This window comes from Protopterus annectens, chromosome 8.part0, assembly GCF_019279795.1.
Source record: "Protopterus annectens isolate FY-2018-M chromosome 8.part0, PAN1.0, whole genome shotgun sequence".
NCBI classification, from domain to species: Eukaryota; Metazoa; Chordata; order Ceratodontiformes; family Protopteridae; genus Protopterus; species Protopterus annectens.
This window is the reverse complement of record NC_056741.1, coordinates 422,537,482-422,552,823: the sequence shown is the minus strand read 5'-3', so window position 1 is coordinate 422,552,823 and position 15,342 is coordinate 422,537,482. Positions and strand designations below refer to the sequence as shown.

General features: G+C 36.0%; 1 protein-coding gene across 1 annotated transcript in view; it reads left to right on the top strand.

Moving 5' to 3' along the window:
* Positions 1-15,342, top strand: part of LOC122808847 (otoancorin-like) — a 224,916-nt gene that overhangs the window by 154,178 nt on the left and 55,396 nt on the right. Inside the window, exon 8 of the mRNA XM_044079940.1 lies at positions 5,315-5,451. Within this exon, the coding sequence (XP_043935875.1) occupies positions 5,315-5,451 (137 nt within the window). The remainder of the gene's footprint in view (positions 1-5,314; positions 5,452-15,342) is intronic.

Genomic DNA, 15,342 nt, shown 5'->3' with positions numbered 1-15,342 from the left:
ATCCTGGACACAGATATCCTTCAGAAAAAAAAAATGAGAAATAGAAAACTGGTGCTAGAGCCAAGTCCTTAAAAATGCCAAAAGAAAGGTCAAGGTCCCTCCCTAAAAACAAAAGGACCCCCAGGGGACCCAGGGACCCACTGTCACAGTGAACCCAGATCAGGGACCTGGGACTCCAGGTTGATAGTAGTCTGTCTCTAAGGATTCATAGCTAAAGTAGGTAGTTAGGAAGTCTCCTTACATTGCCCACCTTATCATCAAAATCATCATCTCATCACACCAGGAATGTATTCCTCCTTTGACATCATCCATCTGACCCGAGATGACGCTGACGACCCATTCGAGCCCATTCAGGGCCCCAAGTTGCAAAGGTCTGAAAGGACACACAAAAAAGCCCACCAAAATTCAAAATCTATCTCAAAAAAAAGAACCTGCCTTTGCCTAACATCGTTAAACTCCAAAGGCCATGTCAAAGTGATGACCTTGCTCTCACAGAGGTGAATCTAAAACCATCAGATCCATCAGATTAAATGAATATGGGACACCTCAAAATCACTAGATCCATCAGGATAGAGAGGGCGGAGACTTAAACCTTAACACTACTATTAACTCCCTGTGCTGAGGGAACAGAAATCTCTAGGTCCACTTGGCAAGAATTCACTTGTGGCATTGAAGGCAAATCATCTTCATTATGGAGGGGATCACCCGCCATTCACCACCAGGGATTACCTCAGAATGTACTGGGACAGAGACCTCATAAAATGGCATAGGATTACCTCAGTGTCACTGCTCGACAGAGGCACAGCAAAATAATGGGTATAGTTCCCCAAATGACTAGCAAGCTTGCCCTCACCTATGAACCTATGAACAGGTATTCCATAATTTCCACGTCTATTTTTTTTAACTTCTACTTTATTAATCTTCTGTTCTACAGTCCCTCTTTGTTATCTTATTTTTAGCACTCTTAGTAGGAGTGAAGATATGATATCTGATATAGAATTCGGTTACCACCTAGAAAGAACTTGCCACCCAGCTCTACAGTTACTGAGAATAGCTCCAAAGTTGAGCTGCACCCAAAACTGGAGTACTGGACTTAAGATGAAAGAACTTTGACAGAATGGGAGTGTGCTTCAAAAAATAAAATAAAATAAAATAAAATAAGAAGCAGTCCATAGGAATGATGAAAGAACTGAAGCAAATCAAAATGCACTCATAGCCACAGAGGAACTTAGAAAGAATACAGTAGAAAAAAATGAGGGTTTGATGGAGCTTGACAGAAAGTTTACGTTGAAATATAAAATCGAACAACAATAAATCTTTGAATAAAGCATATTAAAACAAAAGTACACAGAAGCAGTGTGGCTGGCAAAAATGTTGAATGGAATGCTGGTGTGCATAATTTAACATAAAGGGGGTAGAAAGAAAGATACAGAGTGCTAATTTACTACTTAAAGCATCGCAGAATGAACACTGTGAAAAAAGGTAAGTAAGTGTTTGGACTGGAACTTTAATATTTTGATACCTGGGGAAGTGGAGTCATGCATGGGAATAATATCACCCTTACCAATAAATGAATCACACTTCTCATTCATTAACTCATACAACAGTTACCATTCTGAGCTTCATCCAAATGTGTGTTAGTCAAACTGTAGTCAATGGTTCCAGTTATACCTTGTCAAGAGATCAGGGGATGGTGAATATAATGCTAATCCAAACACAATGGTGCAGAGAAGTGAGGAAATACAGAACAACTGTCCTTGTTAGAGAAACTAACAGAAGTTTTTGACAGAGAAGCTTTGTACAGTGCCTAGAAGAAACAGGTTCCAGGACATGTAGCACCAAGCATCTGAAACAAAACAATTGTAACAGATCAAGTCCATCAGTTTTTTGTACTGAGCTGTATAAAAACTATAGATACATAAAGTTCCTTGAGATCCTTCTGTTGGGTGCTCAACAAAGTACCTGATATTGGTCTGTGCAAGTAGCTGCAGAAAATCTGGCAGTGCACAATACCATGAACACCATGGTTGGGCAGGTAATCATCTGACTTGTACTAAGGCAGTGGTAAACCATAGTATGACATCAGCTGAAAATATTGTTACAAGCAGGAATTCATTGCAGATTGTGTAGATGAATTCTTACCAAAACAATTAACTAAGTTGAGAGAGGTACTAGAAAACAGAAGGTGTTTATTTTGGAGTACACAGGAACTGCAAAGAACACTAACTCTTTCAGTACTCTAAATGAGCATTTAAATAAAAAAGGAACACACTTTCTCAGTCTATGGACAGAGAAAACAGTATCAATTTCCTTCTGCTGTTAGGAAAGAGACATTATTGTTACATGAAAAATATTTCTGACACTACAAGTTAAAAATAATAGTGTACAACAGGTGTGGTTTGAATATCACATTCAAAATGTTCATTTTCTTAAATTGAGAAGCATTGAATAGAAACATATGGCACAATTCTCCACTAATGAACAAATCAATGATTTCTTCTTAACCAGCTGCAACAAAACAATTACTAACTACATGACTTTGTAAACAGTCTAAGCTAAGAACTACAGATAAATATGCTACTTTTATTCTATGCCATTAGAATGGGGCACTTAAATACATTCAGCTTTTGTTCCCTTGTTGTTTGCTGTTTGGGAATAATAGTTATTAACTTGTATAGAAAACATGATATTAGCTATTAAGTTTAATTTTTGTTGATATGCATCACTGCACTAGTATTAAAACGTAAAGCATGCAACTTTTGATACCACTGGGAGAGTAGATAGCTCTGAAGAAGAGTTAATCACTCTCCTGCTTAATGTAATCTTTCAGGTTGTGATGGGCAAAGATAATGATCCTTGAATCACATACCATAGGCAACAGTTTATATGTGACAATCAAGGATTACACTGTCAAAGTCCCACCACTGTCACCAAATAACGTCAGAGGCAATGGATACAGGCTTTGAATTCTATACAGCTGCAACCAGTTATTTGAGATGCAGAGATATGGCCTTTAAGTGCACACTACTGCCTCGGATTATGACCAATTTCTAACACACCCAAAAAAGTTTTATACTGTGCAGGCACTGAATGGAATTACAGTCTCTGCCTCATAGGATTTTATCCACCTCTAACTGATACCAAGGCCTTCTAGTGCAAAGTATCACCAACAATAATAGAGCTTTGTTTCCAGGAGAGATTCTTGACATCTTCATAGTATCAACATAACTTTCTTTCTTTTCATTCTTGGTGCACACTGCCATCTGTCCGACAAACTCTGGCATTAAGGTCTATTCCAATGAGCCAACCAGTATATTTAATTATAGTATTGTTTAACCAGTCTCTCTTTGAAAAGAACAAATGCCAGCAGTTACACCAGTGCTGTGAAGTTACCCTTACAAACAAATAAATGAGACTGCAGCCACAAGTTTTTATTGAGTAAATAAAAGCATTTTACTCAATAGAAAAAATCAAGTAAAGGGAAGAATTATAGAAAATGTATTATACAGATAGCTGGCAATAGAATAACTCTAACTACATCTAAGTAGTCTTGTTCCTACCACTTTCTAGAGAATATTTTAGCTTAAATACCACTAATGCACAAAAATATTAATTAGTTGCAAGTGGTTCAGAGGCAGATTATCAAAGTTTTAGCTTACCCTGTCTGGGAAAGCAAGGTACATTTTCTCTTCTATACAGTCCCTGAAAATAAGTGCTTTACTGCTTCAGGTTTGGATAGAATTCATTAACTCCATAATATACAAAAAATAAGAAAATACAGAAATTGTGATTCACCTTTCTCTGCAAGTTAACATTTTCACAAATCCAGAATCCCTATGAAGGAAAAGATGTCCTAATTCAATCTTTTGAAAGTAAAAATGAAAATGTATCTTTTAAACCAAAATGCTTAGGACACATAGAGAATTTCATTCCAACAAGAGGTAATTCTGCTAGTGATATAAAGCTATGAGAGTGAATCACCCCTTGTGAGTCCATACACAGTTCCATTTATTACATACAGCTGCATTGTTACTAAAAGAGCAGTTTTAAAGTTCACACATTTAATGAAATATGCACAGCTTGACATTTTCTTATATCTTAGAAAATATGCAACTTGTAACATTCATATCCACTGAAATGTAATAGAAAAATGCAACCATAGCTCCCTGAATAAGAGACATTCTACACAAATTACTGAATAAATGGAATATTACAGGACACTCCACAATAGAATAATGTAGGCAATATTACTGGTAGTAAGCCTGAGCAGGTAAGCAAATACAGCAAATTATATAGCAAGTAATCCAAAGATGGTTCTCACAAAAGGAAGTGGCCATACCTCTATACAAACCTCTTATATAATCCAATAGTAACTGCTCTATACAGAATTATTTGCAAGCTCTTGGTATTAACTTCTATGGCCATTTATATTGTGGGTCCCTCTTACCTGAAGGAGCTAGTTCTGCTATGTCACCCCAGTCAGGTCTTGAACTCAGCTACCCAAGGTTGCTTGTGGTTCAAAAAGGAGCATGTTGATAGATCTGGCATTCATTCATTTGCCTCTTAGGCTCCACACTTGCAGAACCTACAGCCTGCATAGCTTCAGGAATGTCCTTCCTTGGCCAGTTGCCATAGGTCGCTTAAAACACATTTGTTTGAAATAGCCTTCGATGATGCGGGATGATATTACATTTTATTTGCTTTTATTTTTTTAATTCATTGAACCACTTGTGTTTAATATTGTTTTGTTATAAACACCTTAATAAAGTTGACATTAAAGATTAAGCTACGTTTTGAAGAATTCAGATTAAGAAAAGGAACACAACAGAGTCTCTGTTCAAATCAATGACTGAAACTCCTCAGGCTTTTCAGGGTCTTTTCTGTGATGAAAGGTTAGCTATGATGAATATGTACATACTAAAAGCTAGAGGAGAGGAAATAATGCAAGCCTTGAAGCAAACAGTATCATGAATATAGACTAAATGTGTCTATGGTTACCAGTACAATGGGAAGAAGGTATCACTGGAAACTGGAGAGGGAGTGAACACTTTAAAAGGGAACTTTTAATAAAGCCTTGTTTCATTGCAAATCAAGTATGACTATTTTATAGCCTAGTAGTTGGGCAGAGTTATACATTAAACAACAATGTACTAGATATCAAATGGTCACATGACATACTTTTAGGAAAGATGATGAAAACTTAGACACCTTGAAGGAAACCTATGGAGGCACAGGTCTCCCTCTACCATTGCTTTCTGTTTATTGTATATTTCCATTTTGTGTATGACAATGATATAAATATTTTCTTCCACAGGCAAGCATTAAGGAATATTGGAACTGTAGTGTGCCCTTCTGCACTCATGGATGAGCTGAAGAAGAAATGTGTCACTCTGTTAGGGCCATTGAAAAACTGGACACATGCATTCTTTCAGGAGGCAGGAAATGTCATTGGTAAGAGGTTTATATATCCTTTAATGCAAATATTCCTGTGTGTGTCTTATGCCTTGGAGAGAAAAAGGAATTGTTGACTACAGACATGACTGAGTGGGTTGGGAAATGCTACACACACACACACACACACACACACACACACACACACACACACACACACACACACACACACACACACACACACACACACACACACACCTGCACCCACCCTTCATCTGAAAGTCTCACCCAAGGCAGATTTCCAAAAAAGTAACACAATGGTCCTGTTAAAACAGCTGTGTAGTGATATATCAGCAATGAATTGATGATAAATTTAGTGAAATGCCATTTAAACTGCAAAAATTGTCTTTAACTGTAAGAAATAAACTTCTACTTTTTAATAGAAAAGGAATTTTATTCCCAGAACCCGGATATCACTTATGATGACCAGCACTATTCAACATCATCTTGGTCTTATTTTTAGAATTAAGGCTGTAATTCTGCTTGTATGGCCTTTCAGTCTTATCAGTTAAAACATACTTCTAATGTGGTTGGGCCTGACAGTGTCAGAAGCAGTTAGCTGAGCTCTATGCAATTATTTAAGGTGCTGCATTCATTTTATTTCTTCAGTGTCCTCAATGTTTTTATTTATATGCTTTAAGTGCAAACATTATTCAGTAAATAAAAAAAATATTATTTTGACTATGACAAGCCTTCATCTTGATGAATAGGTTACAAATCTGGTCATGTTGCTGCTTGTCTGCAGCACCTTTGTCCATGAGGTGCCTGCTATGCTTGGGGAGTGCCTGCAGTACCACTTTATTCTCCTGGAAAGTATACTTTCCCAATCACTGCTGCCCTGGGTGGCCATGCTGGTACATGTTCACTTATAGGAAAAAACATAGGATCAGAGACTTGTGGGTTGATTATAGGCTGTTGATCAAATAGATCATTTGTAGCCTAGCCTCAAGATCCACTTTCATCTATACCCTTCAGCACGAAGTAACTACTATCTAATTTCTTCCCTTTTCAATGAAAGCTTGAGGAATCAGACAAGGAATGAATTTATGGTTTCTAAGCCATTCATCTGTGCTATGTTTGAAGAGGATCAGAGACCTATTTTGCTTTAGATTTAAAGGAAGTCCTTTCCTTAAAAGAAGGATTCTTTGAGAGAGCGATATCTATCTCACGAGCAGATCCTGTTTATAAGCAGGTGTTTAAGATATTATTTCATGCTGGTGGTCTGCCCCCTGTGATGGCTGTGTATAGTATGCTATGGGATGGTCATTGGGGAGGATTATAATAGGGTTGTTTGGGCAGCTGCCCTGAGCCCACAGTTGCAAAGGTCCAATGACCAGCCATTCAGTATCTGTGAATGAAAGAAAAAGTATTGTGTTCATCATTACTAACTCATTTTAGTTAGCTTAAGTGCTGAACACAAATGCTAAGAAGTATATGTGTGCATTACGCCTACATCCACATTTATTTCTATATCTATAGATAGCTAGATATATCTATAGCTAACCTATATAATCCTTTATAAGACACTTTTCATCTAATCGCAAAACATCTAAAAATGTCATCTAAAGCACTTTTAATTTAATTTCATATACACCAAATACTCCTCTAAAACTTTTTTTTTGTAGGGGCAAGCTCCTCCTACACCCCCAACCATAGCTCTCAGCTGTCCAGACTTTTACAGAATGCCCAGATTTTTGACTCCTATTTTTGTCTGATTCTCATAAAATTGTAGTTTTCTGGCAAATCATTGAGGATTGAAGTCAGAAAATAATGGCAGATATTTGATTTTAAGACTTCTAATCCTTCAGAAAAGTCTTGCTAATATAAAACCTGTTATTCTATCAACTTTCTAAGTTTGTAAGAACAATATTTAAAAAGTGTCCATATTTTTGGACCTTTCTCTCCAAATTATTTGTGGCTTTGTCCAGATTTCATGCTGTAACAGGTGGAGAGGTATGCCCCCACACACACACACACACACTCCTCACTTGCTCATCACACCAGAATTAACTCTCTGTAGTGTAGTACACTTTTCTATAAAATGTAATTAGATTAAGTGTATTTAGGCTAAATGAGTGTCAGATTAAATGTTTAGATAATTTGACTTATGTTTAAATATGACTTAGACCAAATGTTACATAATTTTAATAAAAAGGAGGCTAAATGACATCATAAGTGTTCACCTCTCGATACTCGCAGTAGCTACCATTTGAACAAGCAGAGCACTTGCCAGCAATGTTAAAACACTTTGGTTACTTTATTTATTTATGTATTTTAAGTCATGAAATGTTTGACTTAAACCAGTTCATGGTGACCCTACCTAAAGCACAGATTGCTTTCTGCTCCTTCCTATTCCATAAGTGATTGGGATTTCAAGAAGCACAAATCCTGGGGATACTAAATATTTAGAATGTAGTAAATGATTGTCACAGATGTGCATTTTAAAAGCCCAGAAGAAGGAATATGAGGTATTTTTTCCCATTTTAGTGGTAAGGTCATTACTCAGATTGTAAAGCTTCTTACCTACCTTGGACAGAGGTCAAATGTTTGTTACTTAATTTTACATGCTGTGGTCATACCTGGCTGCATGTACTAAATGTATTACAGCAGACTTTGTGTGCGTGTGTGTGTGTGTGTGTGTGTGTGTGTGTGTGTGTGTGTGTGTGTGTGTGTGTGTGTGTGTGTTTGGAGATGGAGTAACTTAATGTTAATCTAAGTCATGTTTTTTTTAAATATAAATACTTTGAATTAGCTATGTCCATGGCAGGAAGATAGTAATTCCCATAGCTGTACACTGATATCAGCAGTGGTCCCATAAAGTCTGCCTTGCAACATGTGTGAAACTGACAATATCAGGAGCCATAGCAGTCAAAGTGCCAAAATCACTTAAGTTAATAGAACTACAGGCACTGCATAAACATGCATTTTCAGAACAATAAGAAGTGTGAAACTCTGATGACTGGTATTGCTAACTGTCTGTGATCCTCAGTGATTTACAAGAAAATCAAAAATGTTTTGAGATGCAGAGCAAAAATATCTGACAAAATTGGGTATGTTCTGTAAAATTCTAGTAAGTTCTGAAGTATGTATAATTTGGATAACACGTTAAACCAAGGCCCCATTTGTTTGAGTTGATGGTAGCTCATGTGGATATAAAACGTCTCACTGTACTAATCAAAAAAGGTAGGGGTCCTTTATTTAACACAACATAAAAATATTATTTACATATTTATATATTTACAAAACATACATATTTGCAAGAACATATATACGTTTCTATTTTTTTTACAATCATTTTTCTTATAAAATTCTCACTGTTCTTCTTCCACAATTGACCCCCACTCCTTCCTCCACAACCATAATCTAATTCTTCACAATATATCTGCCAAAATCCATCTCCCATTAAACAAACATTTCATTCAGTCTTTCATTCCAAATAATCCATATTACATAAAAAATGCATGACTACCCTTCTCAAGTTTTCTTTCTTCTTGTTCTTATAATATCCATACATAATCATATCCATATTTATACTGTTTATGTCATTAATATTCTTCACTCAACTTTTTTCCAGAGTTTAAACCACTCTTTAACATTTCAAAAAAACATGTTCTGTTGTCTCTTCCTTCCCACAGAGTAAAAACACTCTTTCAGCTTTCTTTTTATATGGCATTTTCTTCTTTACTGGCAATTTATTTTTACCAGTCTTCACAGGAAATCCTGACACTGTTATATTGGCACACCACTTTTTCCTTACTTTAATGCTTTTAATCACTTCTTCTGGTAAAAATTTCCTATAGATTTACATGGTAATATTGTTTAATCACATTATTATACCACATCCTTCTATCTTTCTCTCTATCATCAAGTTTTATTTTTCATGCTAGTATTTTTCATGATAATTTTTAATCTCTTCATTTATATATTCTTTTTCTCTTTTTCTTATTCTCATAATCTCCCAGAACATTTTGCACTTAGATTTAAACATTCTCACTATTAATTTCTCATTTTCTTCCTTTACCCACTTTAATACTCTATACAAGTTTAAGTAGAATAAACAACTAGCTTTAGTAACCCCACCCCCTTCTTCTTCACTCATATACAACACACCTGTTTTAATGGTTTTAATCTTGAACCTCATAAACAAGAAAACACCAATTATACAATTTCCTTTCCATATACTTCTGTGATCATATAAGAATTTGACATTAATGCTATTTTTTATATTAATACACCATTCACCAGATAAACCTTTCTTCCTGAATGCTAACCTATAAGCACCCCCACAAAAAACATATTTCTTTTATTCCTTTTATCAAACCCTCCCATTGCGTCATAACTATATCATTTTCCCAAATTGTATCCCTAGAAAGACACTTAATTCATAAAAAATATGCATCTCCAATTTTCACCACATTATCCAAACCCTTATGTTTCTCTTTAGTCAAGGTCAGTCCATTTTCCTTTAAACATCCATTCAGACAAACCAATACTTCCCTCATCCATATTTTGGCCTTGACAACTACAACTATATTGTCTGTGTATGTCAAAACTACTGGAATCACCACATCTTTTTGCATCACATATCTAGTAACTTTCATTTTATAAGCTATTTCACTCATTGTCACATTCATCACCAATGTAAACAATATTCCACTCATGGGACATCCTTGTCTTGTACCACACCTCATGGAAATTTCTTTACTCATCCAGCTATTCACTAAAACTCTCACTCTATTATTTTCATATGTTGATATACACACTCTCATAATTCCCATTCCATACTACATCACAGAAAGTTCATGCATTTTGTATCCAATGCCCTACCAACATCAGTTATCATAAGTTTCACATCCTCCCTTTCACTTATAATATCATTCACAATTTCACTCATACCAATAACAATTCTTGATATCCTCCCTTCTATGCCATGTATACTTTCTTCCATAATATCACTCAGCCTTCCTTCTATTTTCCTCTGTATTATTATCATAAGAAATAAAATATGTGTTATTTAGAGTGATTGTTCTTCAATTTTATTTCACTCTTCTCATCTTTCGTCTGTATACATTTTAGTATCCCTGTACATAACTCTTCATAAACAAATATTTACTTTAAACATTCATTTAGTACATTTATATAAATAGTCTCTTTGCCAGTCCATTAATTTCTTATACATTCCATACACTCTACCATCTCTCCCTGATACTGAATCAGCATTTCCAATTCACTAATAGTAATTTCACTTTCAAATTTCTTCTTAACTTGTTCTGGATTTATTTATTTTTTTATTTTACATTCTCTCTTATATTCCCTCTTTTTACTCTTAAATATATTTTCCACATACTGTACTACAGTACTCATATTTTGCTCTTATGTTCTTTTTATCTCTCCTTTTACATTTTTCCTTTCCCTCATTATATTAATATCCTCATTACTATTTTGCCCAGTTATGCAGATACATCCTTCTCCCTTCTAAATAATATATCTGCCTAAACAGTAATGCCTTAATTTTTTTCTCTATTTCTTTTATAAATTTCTTTTTCAGTATCATAATACTTTATTTTATTATTGTCTAAATTATCTAATAGATTTCTATACATTTTCCCATTCTTGCATCATCCTACCATTGGGGGGAAAAATACTTTTTATACTTCTTTTTAAATTAAATCCACCATTCAGACCAGTTTTTGTAGATGTCCATCATGGTTATATGGTCCTTCCATAACTGCAGTACTTCCCGCTCTCCAGTTTCATTGCATAATTTCTTATTTAATCTTTTTATTCCATTTCCTGTTTTAATATACTCTCTTTTGTCCATCAACTTCATACATATTGCTAAATAATGCAAAATAATCAATTTCAGATCCAAGTGCCCCTTCTATAAGTCCACTGACATTTGTTCCACACAGCTAATTTACCATATTTTATTTCTTCCTGTATATTTTTTGCACCTTTCCCTTTTTACATTTCCCCTTAAATCACAATTAAAGTCCCCCGCAGTTATAATTTTCATATTAACGACCATGTGGTCTAATATCTGATGAAACAGAGGCTTTCTTTTCTTGCTGGTTATATATGTATATAATGCTATAATTCTATAAACATACTCTCTCCACCTCACATCACAACAGTTAAGCATCACATCATTACCATTGTTACATCTACTACTTTCACTGTTTTCTATATGATGCAGCCACTCCAGAACATTCGCTTCCTAAGTTCCATATATTTACACCCCACAATTTTTCTGTCTGCAGTCTTTCTTCACTTGTCAGGAATTTTTCATCATCTAACAGAATAACGTCCACATCATATTTAGCACACCATTTCAGTATCCCTATATGTCTTACAGTGTTAATAATACTGTTCACATTTACTGAAAGTGCTCCTTTTTAGGTTTAGGGGAGATATTTTTAAATGTTCAGTTTCTTATTTTCACTCTTTACCCAACTGAATATTTTTCCTGGGTTTATTCACAAATAATATTTGATCCTCAGTATCAAATTTTTCCTAATCCTGACCTCTCTTCCTTCATGCACTCTCTCTCTCTCATCATTGTTCCCCTCCATATATTTCCACCTTCTGCAATTTCTTCTTCACCTAATTCACCCTTTCCCCCAGCCTCTTGCTGTCCTTCCCAGTGTATGTAGTCTTCCTTTTCCCCTTCTTTTTCATTAGTTACTGTTTACTCTTGACAATATTTCCAAAAGTGTCCATTTTTATCAAATCCTGCATTCAGAAACAAACCCTCTTGCTGTATGTCCTTTCTTCCCACACTGGTTACATTGAATCTTGTCAAAATCATTAATTAAATGAGAAAAATTCCCGCAAAAGAAACATGATTTAGAATGACCAGCATATCTTAATATCCCTCTAAGACCAGCCACAAAAATAACACGACAAGCATTTCACTGTTTTTTTTCACATTTCAAAACAGCTTCCAACCTCCAACCTCTATTCCATAAGTTTCTCTCATCTCTAACTTTCATATTATTATCAACAGTTTTCACACAGACCATGTATGCATTTTTGACATCTTCTTCTTCTTCTAGTTCATCAGTTCTAAACTGCAAAGTAACATTTGTTTTAAATATTTAACTTACTACCTGAAAGCAAACAATTGCTCCATAGATAAATGTTCTTTTTGTTACACAGTTCTAAAAATGTAATTATCAGCCCACTAGTTTCAAATGTTAAGTCACAAAGTCTGTGTCCCAATATCTATAAAAGACTGAATTTCTTCAGTTTTAAAAACCAGAACAGTTAACAAATTGTCCCATATATAATATTTGTCTATTACAGTGCCATTTTTTTTCTTATTTGCCCAATTGGACTTCTCCTCTTTGTTTTACTTACAGTTTGTTGCCGCTCTCCTTTTTTGCTAGCTGTCATTGATGTATATGTTTTAGTTACTGCATTATCTGATGCCACAAGACCAGACTCCTTCTCAATTTGTTGCCACTTTCCTCTTTTACTTTCTGTCCCTGCTACATAAGTTGCAACTGCTGCATTCCCTGCTGCCACATCACCTGGCTTCTTCTCCACATTACCATCATAAGTATTTCCAAAAAAGATATCTTCCATCTCATCCCACGAAACAGCAGATCTGTCACCTGGATCATCCTGCTCAATTATTTTTAACAGAGCATCATCTGCAAGCCCTCTTGACGCAAGTTCTGTTGTCTGCCCAACTTCAACAGACTGGCTTCCTCCCTTCTCCATGGAGGCAGCTAAGCACTGCACATTTGTAACACTTAAAACACAACAATCTTTGTTTATATTCTGAAGCTCCGTATCAAACAAATATTTCTCCAAATTCTTACTTTACACCTCCAAACTCTCCGTACCTTTTCTCTCCTCCTCCATGCTGCTGCTTCCCTTAGGCCTCTTTCTTGCTGCTGTAAGAGCACTCCAGCACTATGCAGAAGATCCAAAGAGTTGGGGAAGTTCCCTGATGTCCTGGTCAAATTTCCCCTACTAGTATAAGTATCACTTTGCATCTCCCCTGAAAAGAGGCTTCTAGTCTAGGGGGACTAACCTGATCAAATAAGGATAAAAAAACAAATAAAGAATTAATATTTTAAAATGCAGTTGTTCATAGGTATATACTAGGTTAACAACCACTAGGGCCTTTATAAGCCTAGCTGTGCAATCCAAATGTGTCCCATAAGTTATATTTTTTTTAGACATTCATATATAGGGTGATTGTTGATTATGACATGACTTACTGACTGCCTCTGTCCATCAGAGACATATGTGCCAGTCACTGCCAGACCAGGTGTGAATTTTTGATTTCCCGTCCAATGGTCCAAGTTATGATTATGAAATAGGGTTAGGGAGGTACATTGTTTCACATGGATGGAGACGTTATTCCAGAGAAAGGGAATTCTCTGAGATACAGATCGTTTTCCCCAACATGTCTTATTTATGTTGCAAGAAAATGTAAGTCTTTAGATATTGTAATTCTGATGATGTTTGTTTTGCAGATATGCAAAAGGTTCATCAGAGTAAAGACCAGGGATGCCTTGTATGCTACTCATAGATCACCTCTCAGTAGTCTGTATGAGACCAAATATGGCTTTGAAGCAATCCACATACAACATGTTTATGCCTTGTACTAATTTTGTGAGGATCCTTTGAGGAAATTCCAGTTGCTGCATGTGTCTGGCCAGTTACATACCGAAGGGGACATTACACTTGATGATGGGTCTGATGTGGGCCAGGTATAGTCATACAATGACTTCCATGGACCTAGATGCCATGCCTTTATTTTTAAATGTCTGGGGATTTGTGTGCTTTTTAGTTGCTGACGTTATATTCCTTAGCGGATTTTTAATTGTTGGATGCTAATGCCTGTTCTTGTCCCTATGTGTCCAGATGTTGTACTGAATGCAGTCATAGTATTGCTGAAAAGGCCAGCTGTGTAACTGGAAAGGGAGAAAGTTACTCTTAGGGAGACCATGAAACTGGTGAAAAAAGGAGGGTTTCACAATCTTTACATCATCACTGTCATACATTATAATGTAAGCCCCACAAAGCCAGGGGCTCAAGCATTTTTTAGTTTGTATTGGCTACCAGGCACACGTTCAGGTACGTGTTCAAGCAAGGTATGGCAAATAAGTGGAGACAGTGGCCTTTGTCCAAACATCTTATTCAATTCCAGGCAAGGTAAGTGCAGCAGCCATGGGGAGGGACTGAGAAGGGTGGGAGTGTAGATTACAGTTTCAGGCAGAGACTGGGAAGGGAATTTAGGTTTAAGGAGCAGGAGGGGAAATTTAGGGTTAGGGAACAGGAAGGGAATTTAGAGTTAGGGAGTGGGAGGAGAATGTTAGGGTTAGGGAATGAAAGGGGAGTTTCTGGTTTAGTGTGGGGGGGCAGTTTAGGTTTAGTAAGGAGGATTGGAATTTTAGGGTTAGGGAATGATCAAGGACTTACAGGCAGAGAGGAGGAATGAAGTTTTAGGTTTATGGAACTATAAGGTACTTTAGGGTTAGGGAGAGGGAATAGAGTTTTAGGTTTATGGCGCAATCAAGGATTGTAGGTTTGGGGTAGAGAACTGAAGTTTTAGGGTTAGGGAGCAAGGCCTTGAGTTAGGAACTAGGTGAGCATTTTAGGGTTAGTCTTAGGGCTTTGGAAAGTCTATACAGTTTAATAGGGTCTGGTGTTGGGTGAACTATAAGATCATACTAACTGGAGGTAGATCACTTGCCATTTAGAGTAAGGGGAAGCAACCAAGCGTGTCATAAGCTGCTAGCATATGAACACTTGTAGCAAACTAGTATTATAATGCAGATAAATCCAGAAAGCTAAATGTTCATAAACAACATTTTGTGCCTTTGAAACTGTGCAACCTAAGCATATATTGTCAGCAGCACTTTTGTTCAAGAG